This window comes from Eschrichtius robustus, chromosome 13, assembly GCF_028021215.1.
Source record: "Eschrichtius robustus isolate mEscRob2 chromosome 13, mEscRob2.pri, whole genome shotgun sequence".
NCBI classification, from domain to species: domain Eukaryota; kingdom Metazoa; phylum Chordata; class Mammalia; order Artiodactyla; family Eschrichtiidae; genus Eschrichtius; species Eschrichtius robustus.
In genome coordinates, this window is record NC_090836.1 from 101,407,091 (window position 1) to 101,427,834 (window position 20,744).

The 20,744-nt window shown below is 49.6% G+C and overlaps 1 protein-coding gene across 1 annotated transcript in view; it reads left to right on the forward strand.

Moving 5' to 3' along the window:
* The first annotated feature begins 658 nt into the window (after positions 1–658).
* SAMM50 (SAMM50 sorting and assembly machinery component) overlaps positions 659–20,744 on the forward strand; it is a 31,239-nt gene continuing 11,153 nt past the window's right edge. Inside the window, exons 1-11 of the mRNA XM_068562079.1 lie at positions 659–838; positions 5,077–5,187; positions 6,300–6,401; positions 7,209–7,296; positions 10,200–10,306; positions 10,795–10,925; positions 11,162–11,249; positions 13,638–13,766; positions 14,268–14,339; positions 15,137–15,223; positions 17,775–17,845. Coding sequence (XP_068418180.1) covers positions 818–838; positions 5,077–5,187; positions 6,300–6,401; positions 7,209–7,296; positions 10,200–10,306; positions 10,795–10,925; positions 11,162–11,249; positions 13,638–13,766; positions 14,268–14,339; positions 15,137–15,223; positions 17,775–17,845 — 1,007 coding nt within the window. The 5' untranslated portion in view covers positions 659–817. The remainder of the gene's footprint in view (positions 839–5,076; positions 5,188–6,299; positions 6,402–7,208; positions 7,297–10,199; positions 10,307–10,794; positions 10,926–11,161; positions 11,250–13,637; positions 13,767–14,267; positions 14,340–15,136; positions 15,224–17,774; positions 17,846–20,744) is intronic.

The window sequence follows — 20,744 nt, forward strand, 5'->3', positions numbered from 1 at the left end:
GGCTGTCCTGTTCTCCGATGTGAATGGCCCCCATGCGAACCCCCGATGACACTTACTGACATTTACTGCAGTTGAAAGAATAATGGTCATTTATTCGCTGCTCACTAAGCGCCCTGCCCTGTGCCAGGCGTTAATAACACTCTCATGCGAGCCTTGTAATCCATCCCTGCGAAGCAGATAAGACCGTCACTTCATTTTGCCAATGAGGAGGCTGAAGCCAGGGGGTTTCAGTGACTTGAAAGCTCCGTGCGGCCAGCAGGAGAGGAGCGGGGCGCCAGTCCGGATTTGTGCGGCTCCACACGCCGGGTGAGGCCACTGTTGCAGCCGGCTGTGGCGAGCCTCGGTGCTTCGCCAGAGCGCGGGGACAAGCACTGCACCATTGGGCCGAGGTGCCACGAGGGTTAAGGGAGACACGTGAGTGAAGTCCCGGCGCGCCCACCAGCTGGTCTGGTCTCCCCCAGGGCAGCTCCGGCACTCCCAGCGGGACCCTCACGCAAACCACCCCCACCACGCGCCAGCAGCTTCCCGGGCGCCACAGAACGCTCGGCGCTCGGGCGGTCTCCAGGTCGCAGAGCTTCCCGGCGTAGGCGTGAACATCCGGGTCATAGATTCTCAAGGACCAATGAGCGGAGGAACCGTGAGCCAGGAGGCGGGGCGAAGGCGGGACATGATGGCCGCTCCCAGTCAGCCGCGTCCGGGGGCTTGTGGGTGTTGCACCAACTGGTAGCTCCGCTACCGGAGACTCGCTCTCTGCCTCACCCGCCGAGCCTTCGTCGGGCCAGGGCAGCTCTGGGAGGCGGCGGCCAGAAGGGGAGCCATGGGGACAGTGCACGCCAGGGTAAGAGGCCCAGCGACCTGCGGGCTGCGTGACCTCTGGGCGGGCGCCGCGGGGGACGCCCTCGCGGCTGCGCCCGGGGTTGCCCTGGTGAGGGGACTGCAGGGCCCCGAGGTCGGTGCGGAACGGGGCCGGGGATCTCCGCCTGTAGCGCCCCAGCACTGGGCCGCCGCGGGCCGGGTGGAGGAGGCCGCAGAGATGCCGCCAGCGGGTACCGCAGGCTTCCGAACAGAAAACATACTCAGAGGAGGGTCGTGACTTGCCCAAGGTTATTTAGCGAGGCAGTGGCCCGGAAAGGACTCTCGGGCTTTCCGTGATGTCCTGCAGCGGAGGAATAAGTTCTTTCTATCCTCAGCGGTTTCGGGCGTCTTAGTTCCTTACCGGTCACCTTTTCCGATCTCTCCCGCTCAGCCGCTCCTGGTGTCTTGCTAGACTCTTAGAGCACGAAGTAGTGTCTTCCAACCCAGACCCAGCTAGGAGTCCTCGTGTCTCTTGGTTACCGTGCAAAGACGGAACCTCGCTAAGCATTAGTTCTTCCTTTTCAAGTGGAGGCAGTGATATTACCCACTCGCCGGGCTGTTAGGAGAATTGAAAGACACAGTACACGTAAAGCACTTGCTTGGTTGGGTGCTTAGCGCGGCACCCAAGCTGCCCAACTGCTCTTTATCGTAATCTTAACTGAGACCCAGAGAGTGACTGTTTGTCCAAGGTCACACCGTTAGAGCCTCAGAATGTTCTAAAACTCAGATCTCCTGAGTCCCAGCCCTCAACACAGCTTCTCTTCTACAACGTGGATTGTTTCAGTTGCCCTGCTGAGAAGTTTTCAGGAGTTTCCCAAAAGAATTTAGCACAGACTTCTCAGCCTGGTGTGCGGGAATGGACTTAACTTCCATTTCCAGATACTTCCTGCAAATGAAACACCGTTCCTCTTCCGACACACTTTTTGGACCGTGCTGTTGGGCGGAGCTCCCTCTCTCATCACTCACCCCCACTCCCATCTTCAGCTGGCAAAATAGTCCCATCTTTTAGAACTCAGTTCAAGTCGCTTCCTACATAAACCTTCTCTTTCCTCATTTTCTCATTTTGGATGTGTTGTCAACCTCCTTGACATTTCTACTCTGGTGCCCTGTTTTAGCTCTGCATTTTTGACTTATCCTTTTAAAGTCTAAGGTTCTAGATGACGGTAGGAGCTGCATCTTACTTGCCTTGCATCCCTTGTAGCATCTTGGCAGAGTAAGCATTCATTCGTTTATTCAACTAATATTTACCAATGGTTAGCTCTGTGCCTGGCACTGTTGTAGGTGCTAGGAGTACAGGAAAAAAAGTCTCTGCTTTTATTAAGCCCCTTTGACACTAAAACTGCTGCTCCTTTGGTTAATGTATTGACAGGAAATAATTTCAGTTCTTTAATTTGGCCTTTACATTTCACTAGCCAGTGTTGTTTGAATTTTGGTCAGGACTCACAGTAAGAAAACATCCCATATTTGCTATCTAGTACCCTCATGCATATGTGAAACAAAAGTTTTCTGAAACAGTATTTACCCTTGATACCTATTATTTTTTCTTGTATTTTCTATCTGATTCTAGTCTATATCACTTTAAAGATGCTGTTCATAACTCATTAAATTTATTTCATGTCCTATTTCTTCAGTTAGCACTGCCTTGCCTAGCGCCTGGCACGTGGCGTTCGATAAAGTTTGTCGACTCACTAGTAGACCGATCTGCTTAAAGGTTAGAGGCTAGATCCAAATATTTATTTAAATTCATTTCACTAAATGCTTACCCAGACACTGGAATGTAAATTCTGTGAGGGTGAGGACCTTGTAAGCACTTGTCACATAGTGGGTGGATATTTGGTGAATGAATGAATCTCTAGTAGTGAAACAGTTAATTTAGGACATCAAACTTTGGTGCAGTTGTGAAACTGTAAAGACATCACCTTTTGAATTAAAGTCTAAATTTCAGATTTAAGAGTACAAATGGGTCTAGCGTGTCTTTGGTGAGGTGTGTTTCATGCTTTTGAGGTTTTAGGAACCGTAGTGGAAATTTTTTAGCATAGACTTTATGCCCAAAGTCTATTTGTCAAGCATTCAGATTAAGAAGAATGAATATGTGCGTATATTCCTAACCATAGTATATGCTCTGCATAGACAATCTGTGCATCTATAATATACTTTTTTGCGCTACATAAACTTAAATACAGAAAGCATATTCATGAAATGTTGCATAAAAAAGTTACTATTTTAATTTGTTCATATTTTTGAGAAATACAGTAATGATCTCATTTTAAAAATATTTACACAACAAAAATGAAAGGATAATTATGTGAAATAAATTCTGTTTCTTTGCCCAGCATTATCTTCCCTTTTTACTTATGTAAATAATCCACTTCAGCCACTGAGGGAAGGACTGGTTCTGTCTTATTCACGGCTGCATTCCCTGCTCTTTAGGGGACAGTAGGCACTCAGGTATTTATGAAATGTGAGAACAAAAGAAAAAAATCATTCACTCACCCATTCCATAAATATTTGAGTATTTCTGATATAGCAGGGCAGATAAAAATAAGAAAAAGCAGTAACTGTAAAGGTCATAAATTTCCTCCAAGAGGTGTCTTGTGAAGGAGGGACCGATTCTCCCTGAAGAAGCCAGGGGCGGCTCACAGAGGAGATGGCACTGAAGGTGGTTCTTTCAGCTCTTTCGGGGGAGGCAGGTAGTTAACGTGGGCGGAGAGAACCGGGTGTGCACAGACACAAAGGTGAGGGTCGGGGGTGGTGGGGATTGAATCTGGAGTAGCAGGTGGGGGCCGCATGGTGGAGTTCCTCATGTGCCCTGCTAAGGAATCTAGTTGCATTCGCCCCTGAGGGCACCTTTGAGGACGGTCAGAGTCTTTTAGGGCAAGGATGGGAGAGGGGACATGGCGCTGTCAGGCCATTACCTTTCCAGAGGACCGGTGGCACGATGGAGGATGTGCTGACAAGAGGCGGTGAACATTGCAGGGAGAGGGTGAGAGGGGCCCGAGTCCCCACTGCTCCGCATTCTGCAGATGTCAGGCGCTCCTGTGCACTTCAGAAGCGCTTATCTGTAGAGAACTGGGGGAGTGAGGAAGCAGCCGGATACTAGTTCCCATACTTTTCCCCAGAGTTGCCTGTTTCTACCATCACCTGGTGCCACACGAGACCTTCTGAATCCATTTCCATGAGTGTCTGGGAATCCCCGTATATATGTAATAAATATACAATGTGATGTGTTCATTATTATACATACTATTATATTATCATGTCTCCGTAATTATTATTATAGAATCCTTATTCAGAAGATGCTAGAATGCTTTTGAGACAATGTCAGTTCAGACTGAAGGAAGGGACCGCTTTCTGGCTGGCCCGTTTTATGAGTATATGCAGTTCCCCTGAGTGTGTGTGTGAGACTTTCTGAACCAAAACAAATGATCAGAGTCCAGAAACATATTTTTTACTAATTTGGCTGGTTAATGTAATTATCCTAGAATGTATCCAGTTTTGATTAAAAACATTAGGATACTTTCTATAATGGGAAAGCAAAAAAAAATTTTTTTTTTTTGGTCTTCAAAGGGGCCTCAGGTGTACAGAGCTAGGTGCGGTATAGTCCTCGGTTCGTGGCGCAGCCATTGTCGGTTTGTGCCTGACCCTTTCGCTGATGAGTTTTCGTCTTTGCTTTATGAATTAACAATACTCTGGACAGCGAGGGGTCAGCGCCAGCCTAACACCTGTGCGTCGACAGCCGCTTATGCTGCCCGTGTGCCCCCCACCCTGCTGCCTTCAGCCCCAGAGGGGACCGCGGTCCTGAGTTTTCTGGGGCACCATCTAAAGACAAAACTAAAAGCTTTTGTTTTTTTGTTTTTTTTAATTTGGCTGCGTTGGGTCTTCATTGCTGCGCGTGGGCTTTCTCTAGTTGAGGCGAGCGGGGGCTACTCTTTGTTGTGACGTGCGGGCTTCTCATTGCGGTGGCTTCTCTTGTTGCGGAGCACGGGCTCTAGGCGCGCGGGCTTCAGTAGTTGTGGCTCATGGGCTCTAGAGTGCAGGCTCAGTAGTTGTGGCGCACGGGCTTAGTTGCTCCGCGACATGTGGGATCTTCCCGTACCAGGGCTCAAACCCGTGTCCCCTGCATTGGCAGGCAGATTCTTAACCACTGTACCACCAGGGAAGTCCCAAGCTTTTGTTTTTTAATATAAGTTCATTTGTCTGTGGTTCCTCCCTCCCTTTCAGAGTTTGGAGCCTCTTCCAGCCAGTGGACCTGATTTTGGAGCATTAGGAGAAGAAGCTGAATTTGTTGAAGTTGAACCTGAAGCTAAACAGGAAATTCTTGAGAACAAGGATGTGAGTATCCTGTTGAGGGCTGGATAGAGTTGTTACTAGAAACACTCGCTTCCACAAGCCGCTGGGGAAACATAAAGGGATTAACCTGTGTCGACACCTTTATCAAAGGAGAGTTTGCAGCCAACTACATTTTAGAAAGACTGGACACTTGGAGAAATAGTTTCTGGTTTTAGAGGAATAGTTTTTCCTTGGTGATTATTTACGTGGGAAGTGTAAACAAACACATTTTTGAATTTATGTTACCAAAAAAAAAAACCCAGAGGTATTTCAAAGAGAAACTCAGATTATGCTTAAGTTTATTCTTTGTTCCCTGCTCCCGGAAAAAAGACCTTGGGTCTTGAGTAAAAGTTTTTCTAAACTTTGTTGCCTTTGAAATTAAATACAGTGGGAGAAATGTAAGCACATTTTTCATTAATTCTTTAATTAAGATCTTAGTATAGTATTCTGATCACCTGTAAGTCATACGTTTCCCTACCACTCCCATCATCCCTGCTTGATTTGTCTCTTGCTCACTACCGTCTACTGTACAGTGTATGTTGCCTATTTCTCTCCCCTTTAGAATCTAATCTCCATAGAGGCGGGAATTTTTATGTTTTGCTCACTGCTATATTCTCAGTGTTCAGAATGATACTTGGTTCATAGGTAGTCAGTGCCTTTTTATTGAATGAATGAATGAATGAAGTGAGCATTTATAGACAGGTGAGAGGCTCTGAGCCAGCATTTATCAGGCTATATTGAAATCCACACAAGATCTCTGGCAAAATACACGCCGTTACTAAACCAGGTCACAGTCAGCGTCATCCAGAGGCCAGTGCCTGGTGAACATTTGGGGAAGGATGTGTAGGGGACCTCTGCACCCTGCCTGGGTTTAGGACTGACCTGGTCCTTGGTCACCTGGCTGCAGAGACCTTGTTGATCTCGTTCACAGGAAGTAAAGACCTAGTCAGTTCAAGTGACCAGTTTTTTGAAAAAGTGAGGAATTCAGAAGCGTGGATCATTAAATTAAAAAAAAAAATCTTTGAAACTAATTTCAGACATTTGTCTTTGGCCTCGATGCCTGATCCCTTGCCCTGTCTGGTACTCAGTAGTCTGCGTCCCCTTGTCACGTCTAGGTGGTCGTCCAACACGTGCATTTTGATGGACTTGGAAGGACTAAGGATGACATCATCATGTATGAAATTGGAGGTGTTTTTAAGGCTAAGAACCTTGTCGAGGCAAGTACTCCCTCTGCTTGGCCTTGTCCATCCCCTTCTGAAGCTCCCGTGACGCTCTGCGCACTCACACACTGAGTGCCCCGCCCCAGCCCCCGCGGATGACCTGCCGCCTACGCCGAAGGGGGTCCCAGAAGCCTCCCACAAACTGACGTGCGTTTGCCTTGGCCCGTATCCCGGAGGAGAGGTGTCTGTCCTCCCGTCCGCGGCTGGCCCCTCCCCGTGTTCCTCACGGCCGGCCCAGCGCTGCCGTAGAGCTGGTGGCGGTGGGTGCCGACCTTCCCGCACCCCGTTAGCGCTCAGTGCGCTTCCCCTCGAGGGCCCTCAGCGGCCGGGGCGAGGGCTCTGGCTAGTTACCCACGCTCGCGTCTCCTCGGGCGCTTACTCCGTTTATCCACTGGGGTCTTTCCTGGGTTGCTCTGTCGTCCTCTCCTCCGTGGCTTCCTTCTGCCCTCCTGCCCTCGGCACCACGTCTCCCTGCCTGGGCAGAGTCGCCAGCAGCTTCCTGAGGCCGCGTGCAGCTGGGTCCTTCCGGTCCCCGTTTTACCTGACCTTTCAGCAGTGTTCGGCCATTCCCACTTTAAAACACTGTATTTTTTTTTTTAAAGCTTAAAGTAACTTTTTACTAAGTAATCTTTTTACTCAAGTAACGGCTCACTTGTCTGGTCTCAGTGGGGCTCTCTTCTCAGGGGTCAGCACTTCACACCACGCGCTAAGCCACCGGCCTAAATGCTACAGCCACCATTTACATTCCTGTGTCTTAGAGGAATACAGTCTCTCTTTTTATTATTATTTTTTTTTCTCTTATAGGTCATGAGGAGATCGCACGAAGCCCGTGAGAAATTGCTTCGTCTGGGAATATTTAGACAGGTGGATGTCTTGATCGATACATGTCAAGGTGCATATTATGGTGCAGTTTCTCTTTGATTCCCTCCGTCCTCCAGGATCACAGACACCTTGTGTCCAGGCAGAGAGCACCTGTGGCCTCAGGGAAGTAACTGGATCTTTACGTCAGGCCGAGGCAGGACGGGTGACTTGGAAGATGCTGTTGTCTGAGCCCCCAGATGGGACCAGGGCTCCGAGAAGGACCTCCTTCCGAGAAGGAGAGAGCCAGGCTTTTCGGGATGGGCCGCCCTGGCAGGCGTCCGGGTGGGCTCTTAGCAGACTCCGCCTAAATGTGTGGTAAAAGAGGAGGGCAGTAGGAGTCAGATTTCACTTTTGGTTTTTGTTCATTTGCTCGTTTGCTGTGCGATATTGGGCAATTCTGTCCACTTGGTCGGTGTTTATTCTTTCGTTAATGAGTCCCTTCCAGCGGGGGAGACAGTAGCAGACAAGGCATAGTCTCCTTCTGAAGGAGCTTCTGGTCAAGTGGGAGAGAGTCGGGGACAGACAGAGAAGTGAGGACAGTTCAGCTGATAAGTTGTGCTCTAAGCGGGGGGTGCTGGAGGAGGAAACTTTGCCTCTCCTGGTGGGGCGGAGGGAAAGACGGATCAGAGAAGATTTCCCGGAAGGGGTGATACATAAGCTCAGACCTAAAAGATGTGTGTGAGTCTGTTTGGGGAGCAGGGCTGATGAGGAATGTTCCAGGGAGAGAGAGAGTGTTTAATAGGCCCAGCGGTCAGAGAGAGAAAGGGTCAGTGGATGGACCACAGGGCTCCATAGAGCCAGAATGCAGATGTGGGGAAGGAGAGTGATGAAAGGTAAGGCAGGAAAATGATCAGGAGACTGGATCGTGGAGGACTTACTATGTGGCCGCGGACTTCATGCTGAGTTGAGTAGATGTCCGTTGAAAAATACATACTTGGAATGAATCAGGGAACAAGTGAACTCTTACAGGATTGAGTGGAAGATAGTTTTGAGAAGATAAAAATGAAACAGTATATGCAAGTGCTTGCAAAAATATAAAATACTATATAAATGAAAGGGATTTCTGTCCTCTGGAATATAGATTCATCTGTGACTAACAGAGACACCAAATACCAGTGGCTTAGGCAAAAGAGATCTCTTTCCATGACAGATGGGAGACCACCAACTGGGGCTGGTGTCGTCACAGCTCTGCTCCCTGAGGTCACCTGGGGCTGGTGTGGTTTTCTCCTGGTGCTTGTCACTTCACTGTCTCTAGGGTCCCCTGGTCCCTGGGATGGCTGAGCACCGTTCCAGCCTCAGGAAGGAGGAAGGAAGGGTGAAAGGGCACACCACTCTCCATGAGCACCTGTCCCAGGTGTTGTACACGATACTCCCCTCTCATCCCACGGCCACATGGCGCTACAGGGCAGGCTGGGAAGTCAAGTCTGTGTGGCCACAGACCCGGCCAAGACGCGAGGATTCAATTACGATGAGAACCATGGTTCTCAAAGTGCACCCCCAACCAGCAGCTCTGCTCTCCTGGGGACCTGGCAGAAAGGCACATCCCACTGAAGCCGTCTGGCACAGCGGGCCCTGCAGGTGACTGATGAGTGCTGAAGCATGAGACCCGCTGGACTGGTACGCGGGGAGGAGGGGTGCTGGGAGACCACCGGCTGTCTCTGCCCCCTCGGAGTCGCGGTGGTAATAACAGAAGTGTCTGTGCTGGGCTCCGCGGGGAGGGTTTCTGCACACCCAGTTGGGGCCTTACAAAAACCTGGTGAAGTGTCATGGTTATTCTTTTAGAAGAAAACATTTTTCAGCTAAGGAAACAGGCTCAGAGAGGTTTAAGCGACTTGCCCCTGGTTGAACAAACGCATGACAGAGTGGCCCTTGCCGCTGTGCCGGAGGGCTTGCTTGGTGGCAAGTCTTGTGGGTGGCATTTAGTTTCAGTGCTCTCCTGTCTGTCGTAAATGTGACGTGTACATGGTCAGCTGGTCCACTTCTGTCAGTGGTTCTCCGCCCTGGCTGCCTTTAGAATTACCCGGGAGCTTTTAAAAAAGAATGGACGCCATCCATTTGTCAAACACCTAGAATGTGCAACGCCGAGAATGAAGCTTAGTGCGAGTCACACTTTAGTTAGTAGTAACGTCTCACTGTTAGTTCATCAGTTGTAACAGACGCACCACTAGTGCAGACTGAATGAGAGGGGAAATGTTTGTGAGGGGGTGAGAACCTTATGCTCAGTTTTTCTATAAACCTAAACCCACTCTAAACAGTAAAGTCTGCTAATTAAAAAAAAAAGTGGCGCCAGGGCTCCACCCTAGACCAGCTGAATCTGAGTGTTTGGGAGCCAGTGCCTGGGCGTCTGTGAGTCTGACAGCTCCCAGATGCGGCTGGTGTCCAGCCAGGGTCGCAGGGTCAGCCCCGACCTTTCCGAGGGGCGCCCAGGCCCCTGCAGCACTCAGCCCTGCTCCCCTGCCCCCCAGGGCCCGCAGTGGCTGAAGGGCAGCTGCACTGAACTCAGGCACCACGCCCCCGGCTGGAGGAAGGACAGAAAGATCCACCTCCTCCATCTGTGTCGACTTGTTGCTTCTCCGCCAGGGTTCCTAGAGCCCCTCTTGTCACAAGAATTCCACGTTTTAATGTCAGCTGAATTGAGGCCCCAGGTATTCTCAAGGACCTCACTAGTAGGGGAACAAGTACGTTTGGCAAATGATGTAACTAACGTGTGTTTAAGTAATGCTGCTGCTGCTTATTCCTTGCAGCAAAGTCCGTTTTTGGTATCTTCCACCACAGAAACCAGACCCAGGTTTTTGGCGTCGAGGTGTAATGGGATTTTGTGTGGGCGTGTTCTTGGGCTTTAAACCCAAGCGTTTTGTCATTTACAGCAGTGGGACCAGACATAAAACTGCATACTTGAGCTGTCTTAATTGTTTCATCTTTTTCACTTATTAGGTGACAATGCGCTTCCCAACGGGTTAGACATTACCTTTGAAGTAACTGAATTAAGGAGATTAACGGGGAGTTATAACACCATGGTTGGGAACAACGAAGGCAGCATGGTGAGATACAGGTTTTTCCCTTCCTAACAGTGGAACTTTCAATTGTGAGCTTTGAAAACATGACTGATGGTAGTCTCGGAACTCTTTCATGCCCCTCAATCTTTATTTGTAAACTATCCCATGGTTCTCATTAATCTTCTTAGAGTTGATTATAACATGCTATGTTATAAATGTGGATTGTTTGGGAATGATGTGGGGATATCACATGTTTATATTAATAGTTTCCTGTTGAAATTCCCCTAAACTCCAAACCCATAGAGTTGATTTCTCTGAGCTTCACAGTTAGCAGGTGTAGCCTTCTAGAATTCACTAGGTGTGTGCACTCAGCAGAGGCAAGCTTGAAGGAAGAAGAGCAATCACAAATGAAAGGCAGACCCGCATCTACATTTTTGTTCTGTTTTTGAGTGAGTCCCTTAGCTCACACAGTCTTTCTAAACAGTTATCATTCCTTCCATTTAAACCCCTGCTATTTTTTTTTTTCCTCCTAGGTACTTGGCCTCAAACTCCCTAATCTTCTAGGCCGTGCAGAAAAGGTGACTTTTCAGTTTTCCTATGGAACAAAAGAAACTTCGTATGGCCTGTCCTTCTTCAAACCACAGCCTGGAAACTTCGAAAGAAAGTAGGAAGCCCAACAGATCATTGAGTTCAGTGGCCTTGTTTAAAAGTTAAAATAGGTGGCTTGTTTGTGAAAAGAAACTTTGCAAATCAGCTGACCCTTCTACAGTGTTACAACAAGCCAGTAGATTTCCTCATGAAGATGAACCCCTGAAGTATATTTTTAAATCTGTTGATTTAAATGTGTACGAGTTATAATCACTGTTTCAGCTTTTAAAGCTCTGTCCCATTGTCTCCTAGTTTCTCTGTAAACTTATATAAAGTTACGGGACAGTTCCCTTGGAGCTCACTCCGGGAGACAGACAGAGGATTATCAGCCGAGTACAGCGTAAGTAGCTTTTTAGTCCTTCCCTTCGGACACTTGAGTGGGACCAAGGAGTCTGTTGATTGATTGATTCCCAAAGACGGCAAGCGGGGGCGGGGCCAGGCACGCGCAGCCACTGTGTGGTCTGCTGCTCGGAGCCTCAGGCACTGCTGCTGGGGTCGCCCTCTGTCCTCTGCCCTGCCGGCCGGGCACCTCTTCACTAGCCAGGTGCACGTGCCGGGGCCAGAGAGTGGCTAATCTCCATGGTGGCAGCTCCTTTGACCCGGTCAAATTTCTTCCCTGCTCCTGACTTCCTGGGACACCATCTGTTTGTCCTTCCTTGTACCTGCTAAGATCGAAACCTGACAGCCAGTGAAAGTTACTTCAGGTTACTGGATGCTTTCATCATCGGTTTACAGTTAGTTGACGTCTAGCAGGATGCAGCGCATGGAATTACTGTCGTTTGACCGTTTCTTGGCTTTACGATGAGCGCTGCTCTTTTTTTCCTTCCTTTCTAGCTCATCCTTATTCCTCCCGACCTGTTCTAGGCTTTAGTTAACGAGGAAAGACCTTGAGACGCAATCCCGTATAACAGTAGTTCCCCAAGTCTTCAGACCAGCAGCCTCGGGCTCACCTGCAAATTCGTGGTCCCGAGTGACCTGCTGAGTGAGCATCACCAGGAACGGGGCCCAGGAAGCTGTCTCAGCACGCCCCTCGTCGCCCCCGCCCCGTGACTGTGGTCTGAGAGTCCCAAGTCCCTGCCCAGGCTTGCCTCCTGCTGAGCGCTCGGCCCCCTGTGGGCACTCGAGACGCATCAGCCACTCATGCTTCTTACCCTTGCAGCCCAAAGTCATGAAAACTCTGAGTGCTCCGAGGTAGCCAGGAGGGCGCAGCTCAGTATGGAGACGCACGTCCATTCTCACCTCGGTGTGGCCGCCCTTCTCCATGTGCAGGGAGTTGCCCTCAGACCCTCCTGCCCAGTGCTGGGGACGCGGCAGCCGACACCCTGGCAGACGCTCTTCTCTCCAGCCCTGCCCTCCCGCAGGACGCAGAGGCTACCAACAGGGTGGGAGGTTTCTCCCCACCTTTCTCTCCCGAGTCCCCTTTTATCTCTTTCTTTTAAGCCTTTTTTACAGAGCAGATCCTCAGGAGAGTAGAAACACCTTGTTTGTCCACACGGGATAGAGATGCAGGATGTCAGAGTGTTGGAATAGGCCGTGAAGGAGGGCAGGCAAAGGGACGCAAGGGCTGGAGCTCCTGCAGCTGCAGCCCTGCCGTTGAGAGCAGAGGCTGCGGAGGAGAGGACCGCATCCTCCTCATGTGTGTCCTCGGGGTCTGCACCAAGTAGGTGCTCGCTACGCAAGCCCAGCGGCGTCATCTGGGCCCTGCCTCGTCCTCCTGCCGGGAATCCAGAGACACAGATGTGTCTCCTCTGAGCAGTAGTGTTTCTCCCGTTAAGAGCCGCCTTATAAGGGAGGGAGGAAGGCTTTAGGTCAGCTCTCCCCCTCCCACAGGCATTGGGAAAGTAGCTGAATCTCGGGGCCCTCAGTGCAGAAAAGTCGGCTGGGCAGGCCTGCCCTCCCACCGTCTGCCTCCCCAGGGCCTGGCCCGGTGCCTCGCGGCGGCTTCACAAGGAATCGTGCTGAGGTAGTGGCCCCACGTTGTCACCGTGGAAGCCACGTGGGCTGTCTGGGCCTGAGTGCCACGAGAATGCCCAGCGTGGGACTCCCTCTGGGGACTGTGACGTGACCTGGCTCCCTTGTAAGGGTTGCATCACTGTTGTCCTTCCCAAGGCCACCAAACTACGTCATTCGCTGTTCAAAACCAACCTGGGCATGTCTCTAAGACGGAAATCTAAGACAGGCTGGCTTGGCTTCGAGGGAAGAGGGTCAGGCCAAGAGGCAGGTCCCACTTGCCCGGACCCCAGCGTTCACTTGGCTCAGGCCTCTGGCTGCAGGGAGGAAGCTCTTCACTCACGTGTAACCTTGTCTCCTGGCTCTTCTCCAGGGGCTGATGTGGGTCATCTGGGTCGTCCCTCCTGGCTGCAGACAGCCGGCGGGGTGTGTGTCCGATGGTCTTAGACTGGAAAAGAAACCAGTCAGTTACAAAGCTGTGTGCGGCTTTCAGACGAGTGACCCCGTCTCCTCACCCAGAGCACAGCCCTGCCCCTCGTACAGTTTTTCCCTTTGATTGCGGCCATGGCTTTCTCCCCTCCTCCCTCCTGCCTGCCTGCTCTGTTCCCTCCTTCCCCAGCTTCCCTTCGTCTCTTCCGGTCTCCCATCCATCATTAAAAACCCTGTGTGTTAGCTTTTAGTCCGTCCATTTAGTGATGCCCCGTCCCAGGACCTGATTTGGGACGGCCCCCTGTCTGCGCGGCACGGAAGGCTGATGGTTTCCTGTGTTTGCCTGCAGTTTCCCATTTGGAAGACCAGCCACACTGTCAAGTGGGAGGGCGTGTGGCGAGAGCTGGGCTGCCTTGCCAGGACAGTGTCTTTTGCCGTCCGAAAAGAGAGCGGGCACTCGCTGAAGTCATCTCTCTCGGTAAGGGCAGATGTGTAGATACTTTGATGCAGCCGTGCCGTAAGTTGGGAGAAGAGCCTTCGCCTCCATCGGGAGGGATGGAGAAGCGTCACAGTTTGGGTGACTAAAATGGTGCCCCCTGGTCACTTTGAATTTCTGGACACAACCTCATGTCATTTTTTCTAAGTAGCATCAGAGGTAACGGGCAGTGGTGTGCGTAAGAGCTGACTGTGGCATTTTAGTTGGGAGCTGGCTGAGTTGACTTTGGTCAGGGTGTCGAGCTCCCTGAGAGAACGAAGCCGGTGATGGGGTCGGAATTGCCCACCCAATGGATGTGACTTGTTTCCCCAACTCTCCCAGGTCCCTCACACGTAACATGGGGTTTCCGTAAAGATTAAGCGGCAGAAGAGTTATGGAGTGCTCAGCACAATGCCTGGCATACAGTTAGTGCCCAGTGGGTGTCTGGTGTCGTGTCAGAGGCCTGTTTGAAGCGCAGACGCCCCCGATCCGCATTTCTTTCAGCACGCGATGGTCATCGACTCTCGGAACCCTTCCATCTTACCGAGAAGAGGTGCTTTGCTGAAGGTTAACCAGGTAGTATTCCTTCCCCTGTGACCTCTGCAGGCTCCGTGACCCTGGAGGGAGAGGGCATCATGCGAGGGTAGTCACGTTTTTAAAACTGACATTTTCCTCTCATGGTGAAAGTCCTTCTAGAATGGCTTGCAAGGGTGTCCGTCCCCCTCGGGGTTCCTAGCCCTGGATTTGCTCCCTGTAGCTCAGGCTTTGCCTTCACAGAGCGCAGAGTCAGGATAAGGTTCCGGCCTCTTTGATGGTGTCACTTACTTGGCCAGGAGGAAAGTTGTGATTTGATGGGAGTGATTTCCCTGGTGACCCTTGAAGAACACCCAAGGCAGGGGTTGTAACTCACACGCCGGCAGGGCCCGGCAGGTGACCTTGGGGAGAAGCGGGGCTCCGACGCTCTGTTTGCCTGATCTCAGTGTCAGAGGAGCAGCTAGAAATCAGATTTTCATAGGAAATGTGCCAAATTGTAAAAGGTGGGCTGATTTTTTTTTTTCCCCCAAACACTGATTAGGCCAAACAAGCCGTATCATCCTTAGCAAGCTCTATAATGAAATGTTGATGTTGCCAGTGTTTTACTCTCACATGTAAGGAATAACATTCTCTGCGGTTACTCAGTTGTTTGGTGATTGTGTACCTCTGTCAGGCCCCTGGTACCATCCAGAACAACTAGGACGTAGCTTCTAGGGGACAGAAGTGGTGTGTTGCCTTTCTAAACATACAAAACAGCAGACTTAACCGCAGTGACGCTGTTTAGAAACCTCCGTAACAAGTCTGTTGGCTCCCTGTGACCTGAGGATGCTCGCCCACAGGAGCTGGCAGGCTACACCGGAGGGGATGTGAGCTTCATAAAAGAAGATTTTGAGCTTCAGTTGAATAAGCAACTCATACTTGATTCAGTGAGTATCTCGCCAGAATATTGTCACCTGTGTTTTTATCTCTTGTTTTTGGAATCTTATTAGAAGGTCTCAGTTCCCGAATATCTAAAGCACTAAAGAGGAAGTCAGAACACTGATGGTTGAAAGTCAAGCGCTTGATCTTTTCAGTTTAGCCAGACTTGAAGCTCCCCCGGGGAGAAGTGATGTGCAGTCCCTTTACAGCTCACCTGTCAGTCATTTTACGTAAAAGAGCCCCTTCCCCACTTATCCGCTCAGGGCCGTCAAGCAGATGTGTCTGGAGGGCAGGGCTGCCGCTTCCTTTGCCTCCTGATGTGACTTCCAGAGAAATTCTGCGTCTTCACCTTGTTTTGCTAGGTTGTCAGGGCTCTGGGTGCCTCCAGGAGTTTCTGTGTTACCCAGTGTGGTTTAGTTCCTCCTGATTCCCTCAGGACCTGAGGAGTGAGTGACTGGATTCTGGCTGAGGCAGTGGAGCCCCAGGCTGGGGGACACCGTGCTTACTCTCCAGTCTTCCCAGCGCCCGGGCGACTGAGGGACAGCTCTCCACGCCCCCCCTGCCTCCTTAGACCCTGGGGGCCGGGAGTGCATTTTAATGAAGTGGGACATGTGTCTCGTTTTAGAATCATTTATCACTGCTGCCGGTCAGTCCTGGACTCAGTGCACTTCAGATTCGGTTCCTGCCTTTCCCCTGCCACTGCTCTTCCAGAGGCTGCCAGGGGCTTCTTGCTCAGTTCAGCGAGCTCTTCCTGGTCCCCTTCTGTGCTCCCTCCATGGCACGCTGTCAGCCATTGTTGACTCCATTATGACTGCTTCTCCTTCCACGCCTCGGTTTCTCTTTCTCAGCCTCCTTTCCCCCCATCCATGCACCCACCCACCGCTCCCGCCTTCCCACACATACTGGCTCCCAGGCACTGTCTGGGCACTAAGAATACCTCAGTAAATAAACACAGTTCCCGTTCTTACATGCTAGTGAAGGAAGACCTACAAGCAAATAGGTTTACATACAGTTTGGCAGGGGTTGACAGGTGACGTGAAGAACGATCCAGCAGAGTTAAGGGACAGAAGGCCGCCATGGGGGTGCTGCCTTATCTTAGAGGGCCAGGGGAGGCGTCTTTGATGAGGCCATAGCACCTAGAGCGACTTAAGGTGAGCCCTCCACCCTCGGTGGCGTCTCCCCAACAGCCGGTCGCCCAGACACAGCTGAGGGAGCAGGGCGGGCTGACCAGGCCCGGGGTGCTGCCAGCTGAGCTGAAGACAAGTCGGTGAGTTCTAGTGACCGACCGTGGAATTTCAGCTGGGTGAGGAGGGGAGGAAGGGCAGGAGAGAGCGAGGGGGCCGGTTCGTAGGTCCTGCTGGCACTGAAGACTTGGGGGGGCTGGTGCTAGAGGGAGCAGGTGGAGAGGTCTAGGTGCTGGGGGTGCCTGGGGGCCTTGGGCTCTCGTGGTCACCGAGGTCAGCGGGACACGAGGCCCGGTGGGCTTGTCTCAGGTGGGGAATCAGCTCTCCTTGTTGGCCCTCCTTAGGTTGGGACGGCTAGGCGGGGGAGGAGGGCGGTGTGCCGGGAGCACCGGGAGCTCCTGGTCGCGAGGGGAGCTGCTCGAGAGCGCGCGGGGCCCTGGTGCCTCGCTTTGTTCCGCAGCGTCTGTCGCGCTGTTGAACAAAGACTTGAATTTCTCAGAATAGAGTGTTCGTTTGGCCTGCTCTGCCCACTCTGTCCCAGTTTTCGTCTGTAATCCTTCCTACGGAAGCTTCTAAAAAAGAGACATCTGAGCAGCTTTGAAGGACGTGGGACTTGGCACGTCCGAGAGAGGACAAGGTGGGCAGAGGCGTGGGGGTGCGCAGGAGAGGTGGGCAGGTGGGGGCCACGGCGGGGGCCTGGGGTCGGGAGCCCAGAGGGCCTTGCTGTGGTTTAAGGCATCCCTGAGTCAGTTCTGTGCATGGATTACGTGGGCGTGAAGATTGCATCCCTGACCGAGGGTTAGGTCACTGCCCCTGACCTGTTAGAGGCAGGGCTCCGTCCCCGAGGGTTGGATTGGAAGTATGTCTCTTTGCATTTCTTAAATGTAGCAGCCTTGCACCCGCTACCTTCCTTCTCCTGAGATGCCGTGCGCCCTCAGTCCTCTTAGGTTTTGAGGCCGAGCCAAAGAGGCCTGGGTGGATGCAGAATCCCTTGTCCAGGGCCCTGGTCTCCCCTCTTCAGGCCATGGCTTGTCCCACTGGGCTTGGCTTCTCGGAGAGGAGGGAGCTGCCCTGTGTCGGAGCGGAAGCCAGGCCCTGCTTAGGGTTTGGGCTTGTTTTTGGCTTATGTATAGTATGTCCTTATTCGAAATTTGAAGTTGCCAGTTATAAAAGTATCCACAAAACACTTCGAGCTGTAGTTCTTCCCCTGCAGGAGCCAGATGTTCTCCTTCCGCAGCCCTTGTGCCCCGACCCAGAGCTCTGCATGCTGCAGGCACTGGGCATGACCAGAACTCAGGGTGTTTTCTGTCTGCTAATGCTCGTTGGAAGGAAAGAAACGCTGGAAGAAAACGGTTGTTTGTTTATATTTCAATAGGTTTTTTCAGCATCTCTCTGGGGTGGAGTGTTGGTACCCACTGGTGATAAACCGTCAAGTATTGCTGATCGGTAAGTAATAATAAATGAATGGGTGGTTTGCACATGGTTTCCTTTGGATCTTTCTGCTTGGTTTCTTAGAAGATATTTTAGAGAAGTTTAACTATTTAGGAAAGCAAATATTTCAAATTTTAATTTAGTTTTTATGTTTAAGCTCATTTCAAAATACCCAGTATACCTCATACTTAATATTTTTCGCTTTTGGGGCAGAGAGAGAGTTTATTATACTAAAAATTTTGTATTCTCTTTGAGTATGAAAGAATACAGTTCATACATGTTACAGAAATAAAAACAGAGAAACATTTAAGGAAGTGAAAGAATCCTGCTCATTGATAAGCGGAGTTAACACTTGGGACTACGGTCGACTGTTGAACAACCTGAGGGCTAATCCCAGTGACGTTTGTAGTCGGCCCTCCGTATCCACGCTCCCTCCACGGCCAGAGTCAGCCAGCCACTGGCGGCGTAGTGCTGTAGCGGCTGCTGTTGCAGGGTATCCACCCGTAGGTGGAGCTACGTGATCAAACCCATGTTGTTCAAGAGTCAGCTGTATTTCCTGTTAGCCAGTATTTTTGCGGGTGTGTATTTGTGTGAGCGTGTATACATATAAATTTATGTACACATCTGTATTAAAGTGTTGAGATACTGTATTTTGCATACAATTTTGTGTCCTCCCTGCTTTTTAAAAATTATAGAGTAAATCATTCACCAAGTCATGGGAAATTTTTCATAAGCAGCATTTTGATATTTCGTTATTTGCATATACGTAGCACTGTGAAGAATATAACTTTGTGAATAATTTGTGTTCGTTTTATTTTCTGAGGACAGATTCCTCAATGTGGATTTACTGTCTCAAAAGAATATGAATGTTTTTAAGGCTCACAAAGAATATTGCTGGAGCCTGCTTTTCAGAAAAGCTGCTTTTTTAGGAGTAGCTTCTGCTCCTGCCAGCAGAGGGTGAAGTTGTATTTGTTGCCTATTATTAGTTGCTATTAGTAGAAATATTCACAATTGTCTTGGGGTCAAGGAACTCTTTCTTTAATCTTGCATTAGTTAAACTGTTGTTTTAGCTTAACCTAGTTCAGCCTTTTTGGATGGCAGTTTGGGAGTAGAAAAAGTTTTAGCTTCTAAACTCTGAGACTTAACAGTTTCACCTCCGTGAATCTAATGTACAGAAATACATTCATAAGAGTACAAAGATTTATGTACAAGGGTGTCCATCGGGAGCATTATTGAGAATAGCAAAAATTCTAAAACTCCCTGTAGGGAAATGATTAAATTCAAACACAACCATTCTAAAGGGACTGTGTAATCATTAAAAAGGATGAGATAGGTGTCCCTAAGTTAAAATTTGCATGCAAGTATGTTGAGTTGCTTGCTCTCTGATCAGGGGCAAAGCTTCTGTGTGCACGTGTGTGTTTGCAGGTAACACCAGGGGTCTGGAAGTCAACCATCAAACCAGTGACAGTAATCACTTCTGGAGATTGGGACACGGTGGACAGTAGGGAGGGGAATAGCCTTTTCACTGTTTGTGTTTCCTGGATCATTTTAATTCTTTCAAAAGAATGTGTGTGATTTATCATTTAAAAATATAATAAAGGGACCTTGCTCTTTGTTTCTATAATTAATGTTAATGAGGTATTCAGAAAGGCTTTGCTTAGAAATCCCAGGTAGTAAAGACACATTTATAGACTTTTAAACTCAAGTTCAAATGAATAAATTCATAAAGGCTTTTATCCAGCGGGACAATGAGAAAAACAGTGCCCTGTTCCCTTTGTGCTTAGACGTGGGACGTTTGTGGCACCGCAGGTTAGTGAGAGGCTGGGGGCGTCAGCTGGTGTGGCTTCCATGACAGCCGTGTTGGAAAGACCATACACAGCTTCTCTGGTCATTTTAATTCATTATTTAGTAATTACCGTGGTCTAAAATCGGGTTCTAAGAAGCTGTTAGATTTTATAGCAAGTAGATGGGATTTCTTTTTTTTTTTTTTTTTTTTTTGGGCTGCATTGGGTCTTCGTTGCTGTGCGTGGGCTTTCTCTAGTTGTGGCGAGCGGGGGCTCCTCTTCATTGTGGTGCACGGGCTTCTCATTGCGGTGTCTTCTCTTGTTGCGGAGCACGGGCTCTAGGCACACGGGCTTCAGTAGTTGTGGCTCGCAGGCTCAGTAGCTGTGGCACGCGGGCTCTAGAGCGCAGGCTCAGTAGTCGTGGTGCATGGGCTTAGTTGCTCCGTGGCATGTGGGATCTTCCTGGACCAGGGATCAAACCCGTGTCCCCTGCATTGGCAGGCGGATTCTTAACCACCGCGCCACCAGGGAAGTCCCTCTAATATTTTTTTAATTCATTGTTTTCGTTTTACTCAGATATAGTTTAAAAGAGTATGATAACCCAGTCCATTAAGGAACACAGGAATTCATTAAAAAAATTTTTAACATATACTTTTTTTCTAATTAAAAATCACTGTAATAATACAAAAATATTTAAGATAACAATAATTCTATTTTGGTCTATTTCCTTCTAGTATTATTTTCCTCTATTTGTAAAATTCAGATCATACTATTATATAATTTGTATCCTGCTTTTTTTTTAAACTTAATTAACTTAATTTTTAACTTAATTATTGTGAGCATGTAGGAGGCTGTTTTGAAAAGGTGCTGCGTGATGAATTCTCATAGACTTCAGATAATTCCTTTATAACAGACAGTCCACCCAAGTGTCTTTACTTGTGCCTTGTATCTCACCTGTGTCCCCAGAAGTTTGACGTGTTTGTTTAGATGTATAGTCTTAGGTTAGATTACAAGCTTGGGTCTTTATGAAATTTATCAACCTCCCTTGCGTGTTCCTAATCCTGAAATGTGCCACCACGTGGAGATGTGGACGACCCAGTAGCGAGTGTGCGCCTTTTGCACTTTTGTTG